The sequence below is a fragment of the Orcinus orca genome, chromosome 18 (assembly GCF_937001465.1).
Source record: "Orcinus orca chromosome 18, mOrcOrc1.1, whole genome shotgun sequence".
Classification (NCBI taxonomy): Eukaryota; Metazoa; Chordata; class Mammalia; order Artiodactyla; family Delphinidae; genus Orcinus; species Orcinus orca.
Genome location: NC_064576.1, coordinates 2,329,464 through 2,350,711, shown reverse-complemented (window position 1 = coordinate 2,350,711; position 21,248 = coordinate 2,329,464). Strand labels below are relative to the sequence as shown.

General features: G+C 56.3%; 1 protein-coding gene across 3 annotated transcripts in view; it reads left to right on the top strand.

Annotated features, from left to right (window-relative positions):
• COL4A2 (collagen type IV alpha 2 chain) overlaps positions 1-18,543 on the top strand; it is a 178,048-nt gene extending 159,505 nt beyond the window's left edge. For all 3 annotated transcript variants that reach the window (XM_033435057.2, XM_033435058.2, XM_049701019.1), the window contains exons 33-48: positions 570-692; positions 919-1,100; positions 2,441-2,504; positions 2,698-2,772; positions 5,124-5,231; positions 5,903-6,010; positions 6,722-6,793; positions 8,328-8,453; positions 10,527-10,643; positions 11,163-11,324; positions 11,439-11,537; positions 11,780-11,926; positions 12,073-12,189; positions 13,455-13,646; positions 14,652-14,938; positions 17,405-18,543. In XM_033435057.2, coding sequence (XP_033290948.1) covers positions 570-692; positions 919-1,100; positions 2,441-2,504; positions 2,698-2,772; positions 5,124-5,231; positions 5,903-6,010; positions 6,722-6,793; positions 8,328-8,453; positions 10,527-10,643; positions 11,163-11,324; positions 11,439-11,537; positions 11,780-11,926; positions 12,073-12,189; positions 13,455-13,646; positions 14,652-14,938; positions 17,405-17,662 — 2,237 coding nt within the window. In that variant the 3' untranslated portion in view covers positions 17,663-18,543. The remainder of the gene's footprint in view (positions 1-569; positions 693-918; positions 1,101-2,440; positions 2,505-2,697; positions 2,773-5,123; positions 5,232-5,902; positions 6,011-6,721; positions 6,794-8,327; positions 8,454-10,526; positions 10,644-11,162; positions 11,325-11,438; positions 11,538-11,779; positions 11,927-12,072; positions 12,190-13,454; positions 13,647-14,651; positions 14,939-17,404) is intronic.
• The last annotated feature ends 2,705 nt before the right edge of the window (positions 18,544-21,248 follow it).

The following is a 21,248-nucleotide window of genomic DNA, read 5'->3' as shown; positions in this document are numbered from 1 at the left end:
AGAATGACCCGGAAAATCCACTCCTGGGTGTGCGCCCAGGAGAACTGAAAACTGACATCCACAGGGAAACTCATACACAGATTTCGTAGCAGCATGGTTCATTACAGCCCCGAATAGAAACAACCCAGATATCCATCACGGATAAACAGGATGGGGCATAGCCACATAAAGGAGTACTAGGCAGCAATGAAAAAGAATTAGGCTCTGACACGTGCTACAACATGGATGAAACTTGAAAACATTGTGCCGCATACTATCTGCTTCCGTGTGTATGAAATGTCCAGAACAGACCTGTCTGCAGAGACAGAAAGTGGGTTAGTGGTTTCTATTGCTGGGGAAGGGGAGACAGAGGGGGTGACCGCTGATGGGCACAGGGTTCTTTGGGGTGATGAACATGTTCTGAAGTCAGTAGTGGTCCCTCCGGCCAAGGCATTCTGTGCCCCCCTCCCTCGAGGAGAGAAGGGTAGAGGAAGACGGGTGTTCCCATCACCTGGGCTCCCAGCTCGCAGCCTTGGGGGAGCTGTACCACCCACAGGTCAAGGGAATGACTGCATTCTGTTTCCTTCTAGGCAGCCGAGGGGACCCCGGCCCCCCCGGACCACCTCCCATCATCCTGCCAGGAATGAAAGACATCAAAGGAGAGAAAGGAGATGAAGGCCCCATGGGACTGAAAGGATACCTGGGCTTGAAAGGTGAGGCCCCGCCTGACCTCAGAGCCGGTGGCCTGGGGTCCCCTGCCTACCCCAGCCCCTCGCAGTGTGCGAGAGTAGCAGAGACGCCCCAGCGCCCAGGCCAGCTTCCTGTGCTGCAGCCCTCCTGACACCCTGAGGTCCGCACCAGGGGCTGGCGGGTGGTTCTCGGGGGCCCGGGGGGGTGGAGCAGGGTCCCCCCAGAACTTCACACTCAGTCTCCCTGCAGGCCTTCCCGGAATGCCAGGGATCCCCGGGCTGTCGGGAGTCCCTGGGCTGCCGGGGAAACCAGGCTACGTCAAAGGAGTCAAAGGAGATACCGGATTCCCCGGCGTGCCCGGGTCACCAGGATTCCCCGGCGTGCCCGGCTCCCCCGGAATCTCAGGGTTTCCGGGCTTCACAGGCAGTAGGGTAAGTGGGCATCTTCTGTGAGTTCCTCTCCCCGTGGCCTGCTGGCCGAGCACTGCGGTCCACGGTCCCTGGGGGACAAGACTCAGTTCTGCCACTTACGGGCTGAACGACCCTGGGCAAGTCACTGAACCTCTCTGTGCCTCAACGTCCTCGTCTCTCTAATGGGCAATAACAGTACCCACCTCACAGGCTGCCATGAGGCTTGAATGGGCTCTTGAGATGGTACCCAACATGTTTGCCCGGGTAAGCCTGGCAGAGGGTAGGGCATAGTCAGCCATGATTATTACTACCACTGTCACGACCACGGTCCGTGTCATTGATGTTATTTATTTCAATGAAACTGCCGTCATTACTGCTTTACAGTTTAATAAGAACAGGTGTGCGAACCAGCTTCCGCACTGTAAAACTGCAGGATTTTTTTACAAAATGATGACATCGCAAACCTTGAGAGTTGGTTTTAGCAGAACAGCTGGATACGCTGACCCTTCAAAATTGCAAACTTCACCAAGTCAGACAGAGAAAGAGAAATATCGTATGATATCCATTATATGCGGAATCTAAAAAGAAATGATGAACTTACTTACAAAACAGAAGCAGACTCACAGACTTAGAGAACGGACTTATGGTTCCTGGGGGGAGGGGTTGGGGGGAGGAATAGTCAGGGAGTTTGGGGTTGACATGTCCACACTGCTATATTTAAAATGGATAACCAGCAAGGACCTACTGTATAGCACAGGGAACTCTGCTCAACGTTATGTGGCAGCCTGGATGGGAGGGGAGTTTGGGGGAGAAAGGATACATGTACACGTATGGCTGAGTCACTTCACTGTGCACCTGAATCTGTCACAGCATCAGGGTTTTTTAATAAATTTATTTATTTGTTTGTTTATTTTTGGCTGCATTGGGTCTTCGTTGCTGCGCGCGGGCTTTCTCTAGTTGCAGTGAGCAGGGGCTACTCTTCATTGCGGTGCGTGGGCTTTTCATTGCGGTGACTTCTCTTGTTGAGGAGCACGGGCTCTAGGCGCACGGGCTCAGTAGTTGTGGCACGTGGGCTCAGTGGTTGTAGCACGCGGGCTCAGTAGTTGTGGCTCACGGGCTCTAGAGCGCAGGCTCAGTAGTTGCGTCGCACAGGCTTAGTTGCTCCGTGGCATGCAGGATCTTCCGAGACCAGGGATCGAACCCGTGTCCCCTGCATTCTTAACTACTGCGCCACCAGGGAAACCCCTGTCACAGCATTGTTCATTGGCTATACTCCAATATAAAACAAAAAGTTTTTTTAAAAAAATTACAAACTTCACGAACGGCCAGGTAAGATGGTTTCATGTTTGGCTTTGCTCCAGGGCGACAAGGGAGCTCCGGGGAGAGTAGGCCTTCACGGCGAGATCGGCCCCATCGGTGACTTTGGTGAGTGTTGCTGGGACGGTGAAGACAGGGCATCCCCGATCCAGGGCATCCCAGGCAGTGTGGGGACATCAGGCCTGTGGGTGCTCTTAGTTACTTTGAAGCAAATTATTCTTATTAGGAAGGTAGTGTCATAGAAGTTGCTAAACTAACCACAGGAAGACCTGACTTCAGCCATCTTTTTTGCACCTAACAGGTGATATTGGAAACACTATAGACCTTCCAGGAAGTCCAGGCCTGAAGGGGGAAGGAGGCACCGCTGGAGCACCAGGTACCCGAGTGATTCTCCACCCTTCATCTTCCGCAGCCTTGCCCCCTGGTCTGTCGTCACCCATGCTTGCCGACCGTAGCATTACTTAGTGAGCCCACGATCACGATGTAGGGATGGTTTGAGGCCCTTAAGCCCGACGTGTAAGGAAGACTGGAATTTGTAATTAAATTGAGCCTGAAGACGACGTCAGGAAACCTTTCTCTCCCTGAGAGGGAAGATGGAGAGAATCAACATTCAGTGGGTGGGAGGAGCTGCAGCCTCTAAAATGTACCACACGTGCCTGTTCTGTTGGGACACATCCTGGGGCGCGAAGCAAGTGACCAGAGCCCTTGCAAACTGTGAAAGGGGAGTGGAAGTCAGACCTCTCTACTGTGTAAGACAAGGGGCGGCCCCCCAGCCCTGTGTACGTCAGGGGGTGTCACGTGGCATGGCAGCTCACGCCCCCTTCTCTGAGCATCACTGAAGTTCAAGGTCAAAATTCCTGCTTGTGTCATATCCCATGGGACTTGGAATAGATGCCTCCTTCCTGGGATTTTAGCTTGGGAGACCCCACAGGTCTGCCTAGGGATGGCTCAGGTTGGGGGAAAGAGTCTGTCCGTGTGTTCGGCCAACAGGGAGGGCGCTGAGCTTTACTGAGAGAACGCGCCAGAATGGAAAGGGGCGTTCAGTCTAGCTTGGGAGTGGAGGGCCGTCACTTAGGAACAGGTAACCTCACCTATGAACTCCTCTGGGCTCCCTGTAGATCTACAGTTTGGTCTCCCGACGGCTTTATTCCCAGACACAAGGGTACCTTAGGCTGGCTGGATCTCCCATCCTAAACAATTACTTTGGCAGTTTGGTTTATAAAAGCAGAAATGTGAGACCATCTTTGCCACATATGTCACTAACAATGGCCTCGTTTGTTCAGTTGAAAATGTGTGTGAAGAGAAGCTGCCCCAGCCCAGGAAATATGGTTGCTCCCCCTTGAACGTTTAGCTTTTAGTTAAACTGAAGCCCAGGAAGTGGAGTCTCCCACTGTGTCCGTCCCCAGGGGACTGTATCCCAGGCACAGAGGGACGGTGTCAGTTGTCAGCATCCTCGGGGGTGTTCCGTTCGCCCGAAGACAAGTGCAGTGTAAGAAGTGGGCTCGGACACAGCGCTTGCCCCTGCAGCGTGGGCGGGAGGGGCCCAGGGGCCCCGGGCAGGTGGCCTGCCAGTGGGAGGGCCCCGGGGACCGGGGGCTCTGGCCTGGTCCCTCCTCGGAGGATGAGAGAAAGGCTGCACTGGACTCTGGGTCCAGGTGGAGGTGGTGGAGACCGTTTATGGAAGAAATAGGTAAATAGGGGTTTGGAGCAGATTTTAAAACACTAAAATAATCCACAGAAAACAAGCAGAACGTCTTAGGTGGTTTTCTTCAAGACCACAAGCACGTCGACAGTAGTTGTTCTGAGAAGAGCCTCGGAGATTTCAGGAGACACTGGCGGAAGTGACTGTGTAGAATCGGGGTGGTCTGAAGTTTCCAGAATCTTCCAGTGTCCCAGAAACACCAAAACCTGTGGCACAGAACAGTGTCACTGACGGGAAGGCCGCGCTACTCTAAGTCCACCCAATGAGCAGGGAAGCACCTGAGGGGCTCGTCTAAAAGGCAGATTCCGGGCCTGACCCAGACCTGAGGGGCTCAGACATCTCATGTCTTGACTAACCCCCCGGATTCCCCGGCACAGCACCCGTTAGAAACCACTCAGATAAGGGCTCAGGTGAGGGGTCTGTTGCCGCTTAACAAGACGCCCAGAATGTGGCGGCTTAGAGCACCCACCGCTGCTGTTACCTGACAGTTTCTGAGGCCAGGAATTCGGAAACAGGGTGGTTCTCGTGAGATTCCGGTCATGAGGTCGGGCGGGCTGCCTCATCTGAAGGCTAGACTGGGCCGGACCATCCACGCCCAAGGCGGCTCTCGGCGGGCGGCCTCAATTCCTCCCCGCGAGCTTGAGTGTCCCCACGCCGTGGCAGCTGGCTTCCTCCAGGGCGGGGACAGAGTGAAAGCAGGGATGATCTGTAGGAGCTGGGCTCAAGGTGGCACCGTGGCACGTCCACGGTGTCCTGGTGTTCACGCGGTTCAGCCCTACTCGGTGTGGGTGGAGCTCACAAGGGTGCGAATGCCAGGACGCAGACCGCTGGGTGCCAGCCTGGAGGCTGCGGACCACAGGCTCAGAGCAGGGAATTAGGTAGAAATTTAGTTGAGGAAGGCGCCGTCTAGATTTCCACCCCCACCCCCAATTGGAAGCACCAGTGCGAAGGCAGCATCCTTTACCTGGTGCCCCCTTGAACCCGACGAGCCTTAAGCCCCAGTGACACGACGGCTGTGGTTACAGGTCTAAAGGGATTCTTCGGAGAGAAAGGATCAGAGGGTGATGTCGGCTTCCCTGGGATCACCGGCCTGGCAGGAGTCCAGGGCCCTCCTGGACTTAAAGGGCAAACAGGTAAAATCCCAGGCCACACCCACCTTCCCCCAGCCTGCCCTCCCTGGGCCCGGCTGGACGGTGCGGTGGCCAGTGAGGCCGAGTGCCGCCGAGCCCCGAAATCTCCAAAGGCCCAAAACGAGGGCGGCCAGTTCTGCCCGTCTGCTTTCCCCCGCGGTTGCAGCGAGGCAGCTCCCTCCCACCTGTCCCTCCCTAGGTCCAGCCCAGCCCAGCTGTGGCGGAGGCACGGGGCCGACGGCCGTGTCTGTGCGGCCACCGTCTGTCTCTCTACATGTTTAGACAGTTCCTGTGACGGCTGCCTTTCGTGCATTTCAACTGCAGAATTCACGGGGGATCCCGCGTTACACGAGTGAATTCGTTCTGTGCTTTTTTCTTGCTGCCGTTTTGCTCGCTGTTGCCTGGGATCTGTGAACACAGACAGGCTGATCCTCAAGGGGTCTCTGGTTCTCCCCAGGCTTCTATGTGCACGATGGAATGAGATTACGAATACACAAGCTGTTCTGTTTGGCCAGGCTGCGCTAACCCTGCTGAACTTGAATGCGGGGTCCAAGGCCACGTGGAAGGGAAGCTGGTTCTTTCCCGCAAAGTTCCTCCCCGAGGCAGGACCCGAGCTGGAGGCCACGAGGCCTCGGGGTTCCTGTGTCCCCCTGAAGGATGTGTCTGTCCCCCAGGCTTTCCAGGACTGACAGGGCTGCAGGGGCCTCAGGGAGAGCCGGGACGGGCGGGAGTGCCCGGCACCAAAGGAGACTACGGCTGGCCGGGGAGCCCAGGCCTACCAGGTAAGACCCCTCCCCTCTCTGCAGACACGAAGCAATGGCAACCTGCAAAGAGGCGTTTACTCCCCAGAACGATGAACAGAAACCTGCCGGGAGACCTCAGGGTGACTCTCAGTCAGCACCTGGGCGGTGCAGAGGCGGGACAGAGGGACAGATGCAAGGGTCCCCACTGAGCGAGGTCTGGTGCAGCCCTTGGGGGGCTTGGGGAGTTACTCGGCCCGGCCTTGACAGGCCTGGGTCAGGGGACAGGCCCTTGGACACTCTCCTGTCCAGAGTTCAGGGGGGCGCACCCCGACTCCACATTCACTGCCCGCATCACAGGAAGAACCGTCGCCTGCTTCCCAAGTCCCACTTTAGGCTGGTCCTCGGAAATCCAGAAGGGATGGAAATGATACCAGGCTGTTGGTTCCAAGCACCGTTTTTATACGTACGGTGACTCACGGATCAGGAAAAGAAATACACGGCACTGCCCAGTCCCCTTCTGGCTGTAACGAGTCTGTAAAAAGTTTCCATGAAACCAATTTTTAGGTTAATGGTTCTCCTGGGTGACACAGAAGTGACTGATGTACATGTCACAGTATTTGCTGTACTTCCGGTTTGCCCAGCTTTCGAACACACTGGATGGGCGACCGTATCACAGCAGAAAAAAGCATCTGGTTATGTTAAGGGTCTCCCTCTGCTCCGCCATGGAATAACCACGAGCGTCCTCCACAGGTCTGCCCGGCCTCCGCGGCATCGGCGGATTACACGGCTTGCCAGGCACCAAAGGCTTCCCAGGATCCCCAGGTACCAGATGGCAGTGGGGCAAAGGACCGGGTGGGCCGTCAGGGACTTGGACGGGGGTCGGGGAGCTCAGGGAGCAGGGCGGGCTCCGTCCCTGAGGCCACGGGGACTCAGTCCCGTCTGGCTCCTCCCCCAAAACGCTGCAGACCGGGGGCCCAACCAACAGGGAGTTAGTTACTCCTCCCAGGTCTGGAGGCGGGAAGCTTGGGGTGGGTGCCGTGTGGCAGAGTCCGGGTGAGGACCCTCTTCCCGGCTTCTCGCTGTGTCCGCACGCGGTGGAGAAGGAGAGCGAGCTCTCTGTTACCTCTTCTTATAAGGACGCCAATCCTATCAGGGGCCCTTTCACCCCAAACGCCTCCCAAAGGGCCCCCTCCAGACCCCATCACACGGCGGGTTAGGGCTTTGACAGATGGGTTTAGAAAAGACAGTTCCCTTCACAGCAGTGGCGTATGGGGGGTTTGGCGGGGCGGGGTGTTCCGTAAGGAGAAGAAAGTGAGACCTTTAAGAAATTGTGAGAAGCTGCTCTTGGAAGTTATCGTGACCCTTTTTTCCTGAAGGAGATACAAAGCCCGTCCTTGCCAAAAGCCAGTGACAGAATGAGGTCTGCGTGATTAGCCCCTGCTGGGATCTCAATGCCATCTGCGTGTCCATCTATTCCTCAAGGGGGATGAGATCCCCTTTGTGCAGAAAGCTTCCTTTTTACCCTTGTCCCCCTCTGGGAAGATGCCATCACATGTGCAAAACTCTCAGTGGCTTCCCTGAAATTTCTTTATTTTAAATTTAGTTCCTTTCATCTTAAATCTTAATGCCCTCCCTGTCTTTGCATTTAATTTTTAAAATGTATTAACTGGACTAATAATATTTGCAGGGCATATGATTAATATATGTTTTTTGAGGACAATTGTTTTCAGATTATAAAAGTTCATGCTGAGTAGAGAAAAGCTTAAAAAAATACACTTAAGCAAAAGAAAAAAAAATACCCGTAGTTCTACCACTGCTTTTAGAATATTCTCTTTATAGATGTTTTACGTAATCAAACGTTCATCTGTCTACAGGTAAATTTGGATGTGTGGAATCATATGTAAATTCACACACTCATGCTTCAATTAACATTTCAATTCGAGTTTAGATGGTCAAGTTATGTCACTGACACCGACTACTTTGAGCCCCTGATGTGGGAGCAGGGAAGGTTTTCAATAGCATTTCCCTTTTCAACCTAACTCAGGCTTAGCACCAGGAGCCCGGGGCCCTCGGCAGGTCTCAGCTGCAGGACCATCTGCGTCCTGGAATCTGGGATTTTTCCGGGGGTCCTCGGTGGCCTCCCCTATAAAGCAAAGGGGTTCAGTTACGATCCCCAGGATTCCTTGCAAGCGGCAGGGTCTGGGGCACCAAGGCCACCTCGGAAGCTGACGTCTCCACAGCTGCCATTGGGTTCTCTGTTTCTGGGTCTGACTGAGAGCGTTACTATCCCTCCACTCATGAAAATGGACTCTGCCCGGTCAAAGACACTGACATCTGCTTGTCAACCCGGCCACAGGTGCGGACATCCACGGGGACGCCGGCTTACCAGGTCCTGCCGGGGCCAGGGGTGACCCAGGAGAGGCCAACACCCTTCCAGGCCCCGCAGGACCCCCGGGACGGAAAGGGGAGCGTGGAGTCCCAGGTGAGGCCAACACCCCAGTATCACCATCTGCACCCCCAGAACCACAGTGTCCGTGAGTCTGAGAGATGAGAGGCCGGGGGCAGGGCAGGTGCCGGCTCCTCTAGGGAGAATTTCTTGTGGCAAACCTCCCACTAGCGTTCCATCGTTTATACTCCGTCATAATCGTACTCCGCTGGGGTTAGCTATTGACCACACTCCCTTGTAGGACAGATAAGATCACACTCCATCCCCTCGGTGCCCCCACCCGGCACAGGGCCCTGGCTGTGACACGCGCACGGGAGTGTTGGATAGATGAGTGGATGAACGCACCACAGCCCCTGAGCTGTGCCTGCGCGCCAGGCCTGGGCCGTGGTGGGAGCAGCCAGGTGGTCTCAGCCGCTAAGCACGAGCCCCAGCCCCACCCCCTGCCCATCCACCAGCAAACCAGGCTCGACCAAAACTGAGAGGGAAGCGCCCCAGCAGGTGCTTTCGGCCCAGCACCTGTCTCCTGACGGCCGGGGCCCGCACCCACCCCCAGCTCAGCCCAGCATGCTGTCCACGGGCGCCGTCTGGGCAGCCGGCAGGGGTGCTGGACCAGACGGGCCCGTCACCCCTGGGCTTCCGAGACCAGGGCCTGAGCGCCCGTGCTCTGGTCAGAATTACCCCCGAAGCTAGACCCATCGACACCCAAAGGAGAAGCCAGGCCCTGAGGAGGCCGGAGACCCTGATCTCCTATGGGGGGCGGGTATCTCAAGGCCCACGGACCGCATCATCTGATTCTCCAGGGTCTGTCGCCTTCCTCTCCCCTTTCATTAAGTGCAAAGTCCAGAATTCCCTGATATCCCAGCCCCACAGCACTGATCTGAAGGCAGGAGGAGGAGGAAGGCCGGCCAGCTGGGGCCTTTGTGAGTCCTGGGGGGCGGCGTGCGGTTCACACAGCCCACCCAGGGCTGAGGACCCAGGCTTAGGCCACCAGCACAGCCCAGCCAGGGCCGAGGACCCAGGCTCAGGCCACCCGCACAGCCCACCCAGGGCTGAGGACCCAGCACAGCCCAGCCAGGGCTGAGGACCCAGGCTCAGGCCAGCAGCACAGCCCACCCAGGGCTGAGGATCCAGGCTCAGGCCACCTGCACAGCCCACCCAGGGCCGAGGACCCAGCACAGCCCACCCAGGGCTGAGGACCCAGCACAGCCCACCCAGGGGTGAGGATCCAGGCTCAGGCCACCTGCACAGCCCAGCCAGGGGTGAGGACCCAGCCTCAGGCCACCTGCACAGCCCACCCAGGGCCGAGGACCCAGCCTCAGGCGACCCGCACAGGACCACCAGCACTGTAGCTGAGGCCTGAGGCAAGCGCGTGTAACACAGTCTTCTCTGTGAAGCACATCCCAGCCTTCCTGAAACTGGACAGCACTTCAGCGTGACACTTGGGGGCCACTCTAAACAGTGAAATCACCCACAAAAAGCACAGAAGTGCAGAAAACGTGGCACGAAATAGACAGTAGGAGGATCCTTGCTGACACTCTGAGCTGGGACTCACTCTCTCCCTCCCGCGTGTCCAAGAGCGCTGCGGGTATTGACTGGGGGTCACCAGTAAATCTCAGTTGGGGAAGCAGGATGGCAAGTACAGAATCTGTGGGCAGTGAGGACGGACTCTGCCCGGGACGCTGGACATCGTCGGGATCCAGGATCCTGAACGACGGCACGGGGAGGCCTGAAATACCAGCGCCGGGCACCCTGAGCCTTCCCACGACGGGTGCTCTCTGGGCCAAAAGGGCTGCCCTGTCAGTGACGCCCTCCCCTCAGGGTAGGGCCAGGTAGCCCCATCAGCTGTCCCTTGAGCCGGTAGCATGCCGGTGAGGACAATATCCCAGCAGAGGCAGGTCCACGGGACCCTCCAGGCAGCAAGAGGGGGCTGGTGGGAGTGGGGACAGGCAGTGCGGCCCCTCTCTCCCCAGACCCGCCCTGAGAGCCTGCGCTGGGCGCCTTCCATCACTGCTTCTTGTTGGCCCTGCTCCTGGACAGGTGAGGGCACAGGGAGGAAACAAGGTGAAACGCCGGGTGCTGGTACTAACCAACTTCTATTTCCCTCCTAAGGGGAACGAGGCCCGGTTGGGAGCCCAGGACTTCAGGGGTTTCCAGGCATCACCCCGCCTTCCAACATCTCTGGGTTACCAGGTGACGTAGGCGCGCCTGGGATTTTTGGCCTGGAAGGTAAGCAGGGCTCACACTGGGCTACACTGGAATCTCTGGGGACAGGAGCTGGCCACGACCTGATTGCTTGAGGGACAGAACGCTTTCGTTGGCCCCTTGAGGGCATGACGCTGAGTGAAGTAAGCCAGACAGACAGACACACCGTCTGATAGGAGCTCCCCAAGTGGCCACGTTCAGAGACGGAGGCGGATAGTGGGGGCCAGGAGCCGGGGGAGGGGCAGTTGGTGTTCAGCGGGGACAGGGCTTCCGCTGGGAAGATGAACAAGTTCAGAGAAGGATGGTGGTGGCGGCTGCACAGCAGCGTGAATGCACCTCAGGCCACGGAACTGTACACTTAAAAACGGTTAAAATGGTAACGTTTATGTTACGTGTATTTTACCACAGTACAAAGCAAAGCTGCCCAGCGTTACACACTTGCCAAAGCCGGTCCCCTGAATGGGTGACTTGCATCCGGCCTCCCGGCCGTGACTGTGCCTTCCTGCTGTGTACACTTACCTTTCTTGGGACTGATGCCAACAGGTTATCGAGGTCCCCAGGGGCCACCTGGGCCCGTGGCTCTTCCTGGAATCAAAGGAGATGAGGGGAGTCCAGGAGCCCCCGGAAACCCGGGGACCAAAGGATGGGTCGGGGACTCCGGGCCCCAGGGCCGGCCTGGCGTGTTCGGGCTCCTGGGAGAAAAAGGTAAGGGTCGGTGCCCGTGGGGGGCTCCTCTCGGGGAGGCTGGCGGCACTGGCCAGAGATGGCCAGAGCCCCCGCCCAGCCTCACGTGTCCTCAACGTCCTGCTTGTCCGGAAGGGCCCAGAGGGGAGCAAGGATTCATGGGCAACACAGGCGCCGCCGGGAGTGTGGGAGACCGAGGCCCCAAAGGACCCAAAGGAGATCGAGGACTCCCGGGTAAGTGAGTCTCAGAGGGGGCGCCCCTGAGGTCATTCTGTCACAGGGACGTGGTGGTGACGGGTTGTTGGAAGGGCTCTGAGCGCCTTGCAGGTGGGCTATCACCCACCCCACCTCTAGAGAGCGCGGTGGCTCAAAGGAAGCTCCGGAATTGGTTCAGTGGGTCAAAAATGGAATAGAGACCAGAGCAAGAGAGCAAAGTGGTCCTCGCGCATCATCTGGTCTTTCTTTTCCCTTTCCAGGTGCCCCGGGTGCTGTGGGCGCCCCGGGGATTGCAGGAATCCCCCAGAGGGTTGCCATCCAGCGGGGGCCAGTGGGTCCGCAGGGAAGGAGAGGCCCTCCGGGGCCTCAGGGGGAGATGGGACCCCAGGGCCGCCCGGGAGAACCAGGTAGGAGCACTGCTGCGGGGCCACCCCTCGCTTCCTGTTGCTTTGCTTTCACTTCTGTTCTCCTGCTGGAAGGCACTGGCTGAGCACCCGTGACGGAGCGTCGCATTCTTCCCGGGGCACTGACGCGTGTCTCGGTGGCTGTGCAGGTTTCCGCGGGACTCCAGGGAAGGCAGGGCCCCAGGGAAGAGGCGGCGTGTCAGCTGTTCCCGGGTTCCGAGGAGACCAGGGGCCCGTGGGGCTGCAGGGGCCCGTTGGCTACGAAGGTGAGTGGTGGTGACAGAGGGGGCAGAGGGCAGGGAGCTTCCTCCAGGTCCCGCTGTGAGTCTGCTGAATGGACTGTGGTGTACGGGGAGGGGTCAGATGAGCCCCGAGATGAGCAGAGATGAGGGGCTGCACCCCCTAGCCCAGAGCCTGGGGCCCCCGCTGCAGCCTGGGTCCTGGGCAAGGCCCATATACCTGCGCCCACCCGGTGTCCCCTGCACCTGGCAGAACACCTGGCACAGAGTCCCCAGGACAGGCCGGCCTCCTTCCTTCCTCTGAGACATCTGCAGGTGCCTCAGAGAAGGAAGCAGCGGACATATTTCGAGAGACAAGATTCCTAAAGTTCTTGAAGGCCGGAAACTATGAACTGAAAGTCACCGATTACATTACAGGAGCCGCTGTGAAGTCTTATGTCATCGACTTCTTAAAATTATTTGCACGTGTGCAGGGTGGGATAGGCCAGAAATAATAGCAATTCATGCAAAAAAAAAAAGTCTTGCGAGTTGGTGTAATCCACCTGCGCTCGGTTTGAGCCCGAGGTGTGAGCACCGTGCTGACAGTAAAGGCGGGCTGCACGGTCAGCGCCCAGATCCAGGAAGCACACGGCGACCCACGGCCAGGAGTGTAAAATGCGGGGGATGCAACCCGAGACACGCATGGCGGGGCGGGGGCGGCGCATCCAGGCCAGGGGCCAAGACAGTGCAGGGTGGACGGCACGTCCTCAGAAAGGCAGGGTCACCCAGGACGGCTGATTCCAGAGGTCTGAAGGGGTGTCCTGTTGGGGGCAGATCAGCCGTTCTGCAGCGTCAGGGCCAGAATCGGGCCCCCAGGTGGACATCTGGGGAGGTGGGCTTCCAGCCTTGGGAATGGCCGCTCCCCGAAGCATCAACAGGGGGCCTGCCGCCTGGGGTAGAGGAGGTGGGCGGGGCTGGACACGGTGCTTCCGTGACCTCATTCCTGCTCAGAACGGGGCAGGACTTCCTGATGCTCATTCCTGCTCAGAACGGGGCGCCCTGGGGGGACGGCTCGCGGGGGAGGCTGAGTCCCTGCCCCTTGTTCACTCCCATCATTGTGGTCCCATGTTAGGGCACGGGGATGGGGTGCGGGCCTCCCCAGGAGGCTCCTGGTCCCAAAGGGCAGAGCCACCGAGACCCCGGCCCTTGGGGAAAGGCAGAGCAGGGCTGTGAATGTCGCCACGCGTGCAGCGAGCACGTGGGCCGCGGTCCGCACAGCAGCTGCAAGGCAGCCTCTTTGTCTCGGGTCCCAGGGGAGCCAGGCCGCCCCGGGAGCCCCGGCCTGCCCGGCATGCCCGGCCGCAGCGTCAGCATCGGACACCTCCTGGTGAAGCACAGCCAGACGGAGCAGGACCCCATGTGCCCCGTGGGCATGAACAAGCTCTGGAGCGGGTACAGCCTGCTGTACTTCGAGGGCCAGGAGAAGGCCCACAACCAGGATCTGGGTAGGTACCGCCCGCCAAGCTCGGCCAGCCCCGCTGGCCACAGTGAGGTCGCTGAGTCCTCGGGAGGCACCGAGATGCCCCCAACCTGGGGTCGGGAAGCAGACTCTGCCTCGTAGCCCTCAGCGGCCTCCGCGGGCTCACGCGGCCCAGCGTCTCGCTGCCCCGCCCTCTGGAGGCCGCCGGCGGTTCCCCGTCATTCTTGCTTCTCCACGGTGTATAAGCAGTCAGGCCGGGGCCGTGAGGGGCTGCGAGGCACTCAGAACCCCGCAGCGTGGATATGGGGGCGTGTGTGCTGGTATCTTTCCAAGGAAGCCTGGTTGCCAAAAGGAATTTAAAAGACCTAACAGCCCATAGAAAACACGGCCAACACATACTAAAATTGGGGGCTTGGAGGGAGGGTGGCCACGGGTGTGGTGGGAGATCGGTTGGGCTGAACCCGATGATTTGTGCCCCTTCCCGTCTAGATAAGTTTTTTTTTTTTTTTTAAGTGAGACATAGCAAACAAGAGTAAAGGCCTAAAACAGCAGAGACAGGGCAAGGCCAACACAGGGCCCGGCAGGCCTCAGGGCAGAGCAGACGCCCGGCTCAGCTGGAAAGCAGTCAGTGTGAAAGGGGAAATAACTCACTCTGGCCCTAAGATGAAGTTGGTGGAGTTATTTGGGGGGCACGGTAATCAGAGTCCATCTGGGAGGCACCTGGGTGCCATGAGCCAGGCCCCCGTCTGGGATGCCATCGGTGGGTGCTGGGGGCTGGTGCTTTAAGACCCCCCCGACACGGGCCTCACCGGGGTGCTGTTCGCCAAGTCGCCCCTCCCTCTGACCCAGCCTGGTCCCGAGGTGTGCGGGAACCTCGGAAGGGCACAGTGCCGGTGGAGTGAGCCCCTGAGGGATTGGAAAGCCCGAGCCCGCCCTCCACCCCACCCCGCACACGGCTGACCCCCGCGGGGGGCCTGGAGGGGCATCTTCCCGGCATGCTCGGCCGTGACGGTCCCTCCCTGCACCGCAGGGCTGGCGGGCTCCTGCCTGGCCCGGTTCAGCACGATGCCCTTCCTGTACTGCAACCCTGGCGACATCTGCTACTACGCCAGCCGCAACGACAAGTCCTACTGGCTCTCCACCACCGCCCCGCTGCCCATGATGCCTGTGGCCGAGGAGGACATCAGGCCCTACATCAGCCGCTGCTCCGTGTGCGAGGCCCCGGCCGTTGCCATTGCCGTCCACAGCCAGGACGTCTCCATCCCCCACTGCCCGCCTGGATGGCGGAGCCTGTGGATCGGATATTCCTTCCTCATGGTACGTGGTGCTTGCCTGCTGTCTCTCAGCCCGCGGGCCCAGGTGCACACGGAGTTCCTCTCCCCAGCCACAGCCTGGCCTTTGTAAGACTAATCAGGGCAGTTGTTCAGGTTGTGCACTGCACAAGGGCACCTGGCCCGGGGGAGGAGTGAGAGCTGGAACACAGCCTGCGTTTTGCTCATTGAGCCGTGTTAGGCCTGGAGCTGCCTCCACCCAGAAGGGACCCATGAATTTGCCACCAGGCCTTTGTACAGCCTTAATTAGGATAAATTTGGCTGTCATGATAGCATCTGTTACAATTTTCCTGTTTACCATCAGAGGGAGAAAGGAAAGTCCAGTGGGGAGGGTGGGTCTTGTATTGAATTTATATTTATTATGACTGTCGTAATTCCACTATATTGACCGGATGCCCAACGTGTTAAATATTTCATAAATTATATTAATAACATTTTATATATATATACATATATATGTATATATTATACCAAGTTTGCTAATCTTATCAAAACAACAGAAAAAAAACTGGATTCTGGAAAAGGAAGGAGAAGACAAACAAGTGTTGCTTTTTAACATTTTTAAGGTATTGCTGCTGCAATAACTTAAAGCAACAGGATACTAAGTTCTGTGCTGGGACAGGCAACGGTCTGCTTTTCAGGAGCTAATCATGTCAGGGGGCTTTGGTGGATGGACAGAGCTCTGCTCCCATCGAGAAATTCAAAAATGAAAAACAAGCCTCTTCCTTGTGAAGGGAGTGATTACACTGTATCCAGAAAGGTCAGACAGCCCTTCTTTTATCAGCAATTACATCTTGAGCTGTGTCACGGGATAAGGGATAAGCCCACATGATCCTCAGTAAGTGCCTCCTTCCAGCCTGGCCCTTGACACCCCCAAGGCGGGTGACAGAGGACCATGGTCCGCTCACCCCGCTGTACAGCCACGGCAGCACTGAGGCTGCCCACACCTTCCCTTCCAAGAACACCTGCTGGCACAGACGCCGGAGAGCCAGCACACGGCTTAGTGTCCCCCTGCCTGTCTGGAGGACGGTCCCTGTCTTGTCTGCACACAAGACGCGCTTTGCTCCATCGCTGCCACAGCAGCAAAGACGTCAGCGCCCCCCTCGCCTCAGTGATCCCTCTCGAAGCTGGTCTGGTGGCGACTGTAAGTCTCCAGCCGGCCATCGGTTTACTTTTTCCTTTCGATTCAAATGAGGTCCTCACAGGCCGAGTGTCCAATGAGTGATTCTCTTAAGAGACATCAGCTGCTTGAGTCCCAAAGCCAGAGGCTTGTCCGCTGAGGCGAGCACATTGGAAAAGGGGTGTGTGTGTGCATGTGTGTCTGCACGCGTGTGTGTGTGTGTGCATATGCGTGGGGGGACCAGCAGGGCCTCGGCTCCTTCAGGCCAAAGCGGGGCTTGAGCTGCCCCATGAAGACACGCCTGCTTGTCTGTCGACAACACACAGCAGCTCTGCCTGGGAAGCTTCCGCATTCTGTGAGCAGAAAACTGTTCAGAGGTTTTTGTTCTTTGCTGCTTCATTTGAAGAAAAGGTTAAACTGGGCTTCTGCCCAGATATCTCACAGGACAGGTTAACCTGTGCCCTGCCCACCGTGGCTGAGGTGTTCCTGTTCTAAATGTGCGGGTTCTGACACCGCACTTACCACTGGGCTGGCTGGACCGAGCCAGATGACACGTTTTAGAGAGAAGCTTTGAGATCCGGGGCCCCGCCATGCCCCTTCGTCAAAGCTAAACATGTTTATGAAACCGAGAGAAAGTAGAACTTGAAAGTGGCAAAGAAAATCCCCTCCAACCCTTGGCCAGGTCTCCCAGGCAGAATCATCTCAAGCAACCAATTGCTAATTTAACAACCCTCTGATTGAAAGAAAACTAATTACGCTAGTATTATGTGTTCACTGTAGAAAAATCAGCAAGTAGCGCTTTTCTTAAAAAAATAATAAAATTCAAAGCACCTGTACTCCCCCTTCATAAACGTTGGCAAAGGAGGAGAGCAGGAAGCACTTTGGTGCTTAATTTTTTTGTTTTTTCTTTTGTTTTGTTTTTTTTTGGCTGCGCCGCACGGCTTGAGGGATCTTAGTTCCCTGACCAGGAATCGAACCTGGGCCTTCGGCAGTGAGAGCTCGGAGTCCTAACCACTGGACGGCCAGGGAATTCCCTGGTGCTTAATTTTAACAGACCCTCTGGTTCTGACCCACATGTTGATTTTATTTTTTTTAATTGACTTTATTGAAGCGTAGTTGACTTACAGTGTTGTGTTAATTTCCACCGTACGGCACAGTGACTCGGTTATACACACACATACATTCTCTTTCATATTCTTCCCCTGATGGTTTATCCAGGATATTGCAGAGCCCCCTGTGCTCTACAGCAGGACCTTGCTGTTTTATTTTTCCTTTAAAAGAAAAAGTTAACGTGTCGGCATCTCTTCCGCCCCGTCCCCCTACCCTGCACAGCACACGGCCGCGGGCGACGAAGGGGGCGGCCAGTCGCTGGTGTCACCCGGCAGCTGCCTGGAGGACTTCCGAGCCACGCCGTTCATCGAGTGCAACGGCGCCCGAGGCACCTGCCACTACTATGCCAACAAGTACAGCTTCTGGCTCACCACCATCCCCGAGCAGAGCTTCCAGGGCTCACCCTCGGCTGACACACTCAAGGCCGGCCTCATTCGCACGCACATCAGCCGCTGCCAGGTGTGCATGAAGAACCTGTGATGTCGGGGCCACCCCGCCGGACACGCTTCTCCAGGGGACACGCAGCTGGGGGGCCACTTTGGTGCTTATCCTTAACTTATTACCTCAGATGCCGACCCAAAAATTGACTTCATTTTTTTTCTTTAAAAAACAAACCAAAAGAATAATAAAATAAGGGCTACCAAAGGAATTCAGCGCCAGCACTTCGACCAAATAACCCCGTGGCATCCAAGGCGCTGCCCACTCTCCCCACATCTGTAGCATCTGTAGGACACCCTGAGCCCCCCAAAATGGAAAACCGTGAACCCTCCCTCTCAGGCCATCCGTACTAGATGGCTCCACGCTCAGTGTAGCTAACTTCTTCCTGTGTATCTATGTAGTCACTGCAGTCCCAGCCGCCACTGATAACCCACTTATTGAACTCCACGGGGAGGAATAGACAGAGGAGGCTGTGCAGCCTGCGGGCTCCTGAGCTCACTCCCGCTGTTCCCACTCGGGGGGCTCCTGGGGGTGGATGCGGCCCTGCTCTCCGAGCCCCCATGGTGACGGCGCCCTCTTCTCCCAAACGCCGGCAACGCGAAGGCTCCTGGTCCCCTCGGGAAGGCCGACTGTGCCTTATGTTTTAAAAGCCACTGATGTCCGCACACCAGCTATCACTCTTCCCACCACCCCTTCCAGACCGTTGGGTTCGGCAAAACTCACATAGAAGCGAAGACCTTCTCACCGTCTGTTGTCAGCCAGGCTGCGTGGCAGCAAACTTTGTAGGGTCGGAAGTGATGCTTCCACTGCCCCCAGGCCGTCCCTGGACATTTACCCTCCGTACTTTGTGCAGAATTGTATTCCTATGACTACTCCATCCTCTGTAACGACCCCCAAATAAAAGTTCGTTTTGAACATTTTTATACCCCGAGTCATTGCCTGCCTAATTTTCTCGAGTCCATAGAGCACAGACTTTGCCGCGAACCCCAAAACACTGCATCCGGGCCCAAGTGCGAGCCCTGCACCCAGCTCGGCACCGTGCAGCTGTTTTTTCCCAAGTTTCAGCAGATTGAACACAAGCCTGTGTTGGTGTCATTCGTTTCCCAGGGAACTGTGTGTGTGTTTATAATGCGTTAGTGGTTACAGAAGACACCCGCACCATCACTCATGGGGATTAGCAAGATGGGTACCAGTCACTCACCAGCCCCAGCACAACATCCCAACAAAATCCCAGTGCTTCCAAGATATAGCCTCCAAGACACATTTCCGGCTTCCATTTCTCTGGAACCTGGCTGACCTTCAGGCACCCAACTCACAGAATTTATTTTGACCCTTTAAAATTCAATCACATATTAAACTTTTTCTAAGTACAATTTCTACAGTTAAGGTGACAATGTTACAATAATAATTCCACATGATAATGTTACTCGAAGGAGATCAGCACCTCCCTGGCCTGCATACCCCCAGCGGCCGCCCAGGACAAGGACTCTGCTCCGGAGGGTTAAGTGGGGACGTGACTCCAGGCAGTGGAATGGGACCTGGGCAGGGCGACCCAGGAAGCAGGGCACCTCACTAAGGGGGCTGCCACCGTGGAGGGCTCAGGGTTCAATCCTGCGGGGCCCCACCGAGGGAGGCCACAGAAGGACACTCAGATGGTCCCCCCCAGGGTGGGAAAGGCACATTTTCAGCCTCCAGCTCTTACCCCCGAGGGTCAGGCTGCCTCACATGTCCGGGGCTAAGTGGGCTCCTAGCACCCCAGGTGGAGGTATCAGAGAACCAGGGAAAGCCGATGGTAGGCTACACCTGTGGATATCTGGTTTCCGTAGCAACAGCTGCAGCGGAAGAGGTGAGCCTAGAGGCTGAGGCCGGGGCCTGAAAGATGCCCAGCACGGGGAGGTGAGGGCGCAGCTGTTTTAAAGATTCTTTAAATTGTATAGTGTCTTGTAATTTTCAAAAGTTTCATATGCACGATTTCATATGGTTTAGCTGTGATGCCTCTGTGAGGTTCGCACATCAGAGGTAGGTGCCCGGCATTAAACACTGAACCTCACACCTAAAATACATACGGCGAGAAGACCAAGATCCCGATACGTAATTGTATTCCAAAATGTCGACCATCAAATATAAACCAAACACAAATACTCCATAACCCCAACACCTGTTTGTGCAACGAAGCTCATGACCCTGTGCAAGGACAGCAGGTGAAGGTTCCTAGTCTGGGGCAAACAGCCAACCTTCTGAACCTTGAAAATTCAAGCTCTGCCCCTCACAGACCCTTGCATGTTGCGTGAGATTTTTCTGGTCTCGTTTCTCAGGGCTGAGAGGAACCGCCACCCCGGAAGCTAAGTGTACGTGAGTGGCTGACACTGCCCCCCCACCATTTTCCAGAGAGTGGGTGCCCTGAGGTTAGAATCACTGTCTCGCGACTGCTTCATAAGGTGGCTTTCCTCACCCCTCGCACAGACGATGCCAGGACCCATGTTAAACCAGAGGAGATGCTTCTGGAAGCATGCTGGCTGGTCGGAGGGGCACCAGGAAAGACGGAGAAAGTCCTGGAATATCGCTCCAGCTTCCCGCTGCCTAAGAGCGAGTCCGGAGGACCCCGGGGCAGCTCTCCGCTTGGGGGCCACCAGGGGAGCTAAACCGAAAGACCCTGCTCGCCACGGGGGCGTCCTGAGAATTAAATCCGTTCCTACGTGTGGAAGGGCCCCAAGAGAGCTGGCGTGTGAGTTTGGTGTCGTGTCCCAGCCTCAAGAAGAAGGGGTTGGAGACTCCCTGCCATTGGAGGGTTTTAAAGATGTTCCCACAGACAAGAGGCTGTGCAGGGGTGAGGTAGAAGCCTTCTGAAGGTAAACTCCTGACACGCACAGAAGGGGTGATATTGAGCTGCAGGAGGACCGTGAAGCGGCAGGACAAACCCAAGTGAACGGTTTGCACGGTATAAATACCGGTACCCGTGAGCCACTGGGGAGGGTGACGTGAGCGCAGAGGCGCACATCTCGTCCATCTGCCCGAGGGACACCAGGGCTCCGATCACACCTGGACGTGGCCCTACCTACAGGCTGCCGTTCCCAGAAAGAGGCCATCGCTCTTTTCTTTATATTTATAAATGCGGCATATTTATTTATTTATTCCTTTGACAAGTATTTTTTCAAGAACATATTTGTTGAAGGCACACATCACTTGTCCTGAGTGGTAAGAATACCACACTGAACAAGACACGCTTAGCGCCTGCCCGTAGAAATTTTAGTGTACTGGGGGATACAGGCAATAAAAAAAAGTAATTAAAATAAAGCGCCATGAATGTTATTAAAGGAGAAATTAGGGGAGAGGAGGAAAACAGAGCAGAGATATTTGAACCAAAGAATTCCTCTTGGAGGAAGTGATTTTTCTTTTAACTTTTTATTTTATATTGGAGTATAGTTGATTAACCATGGTGTACAGCAAAGTGATCCAGTTTTACATATACATGTATCTATACATGTTTCTATTCTTTTTCAAATTCTTTTCCCATTTAGGTTGTGAGAGACTATTGAGCATAGCTCCCTGCGTGATACAGTAGGTCCTTGCTGGTTGTCTATTTTATATATAGCAGTGTGTGCATGTCAGTCCCAAACTCCCTATCCCT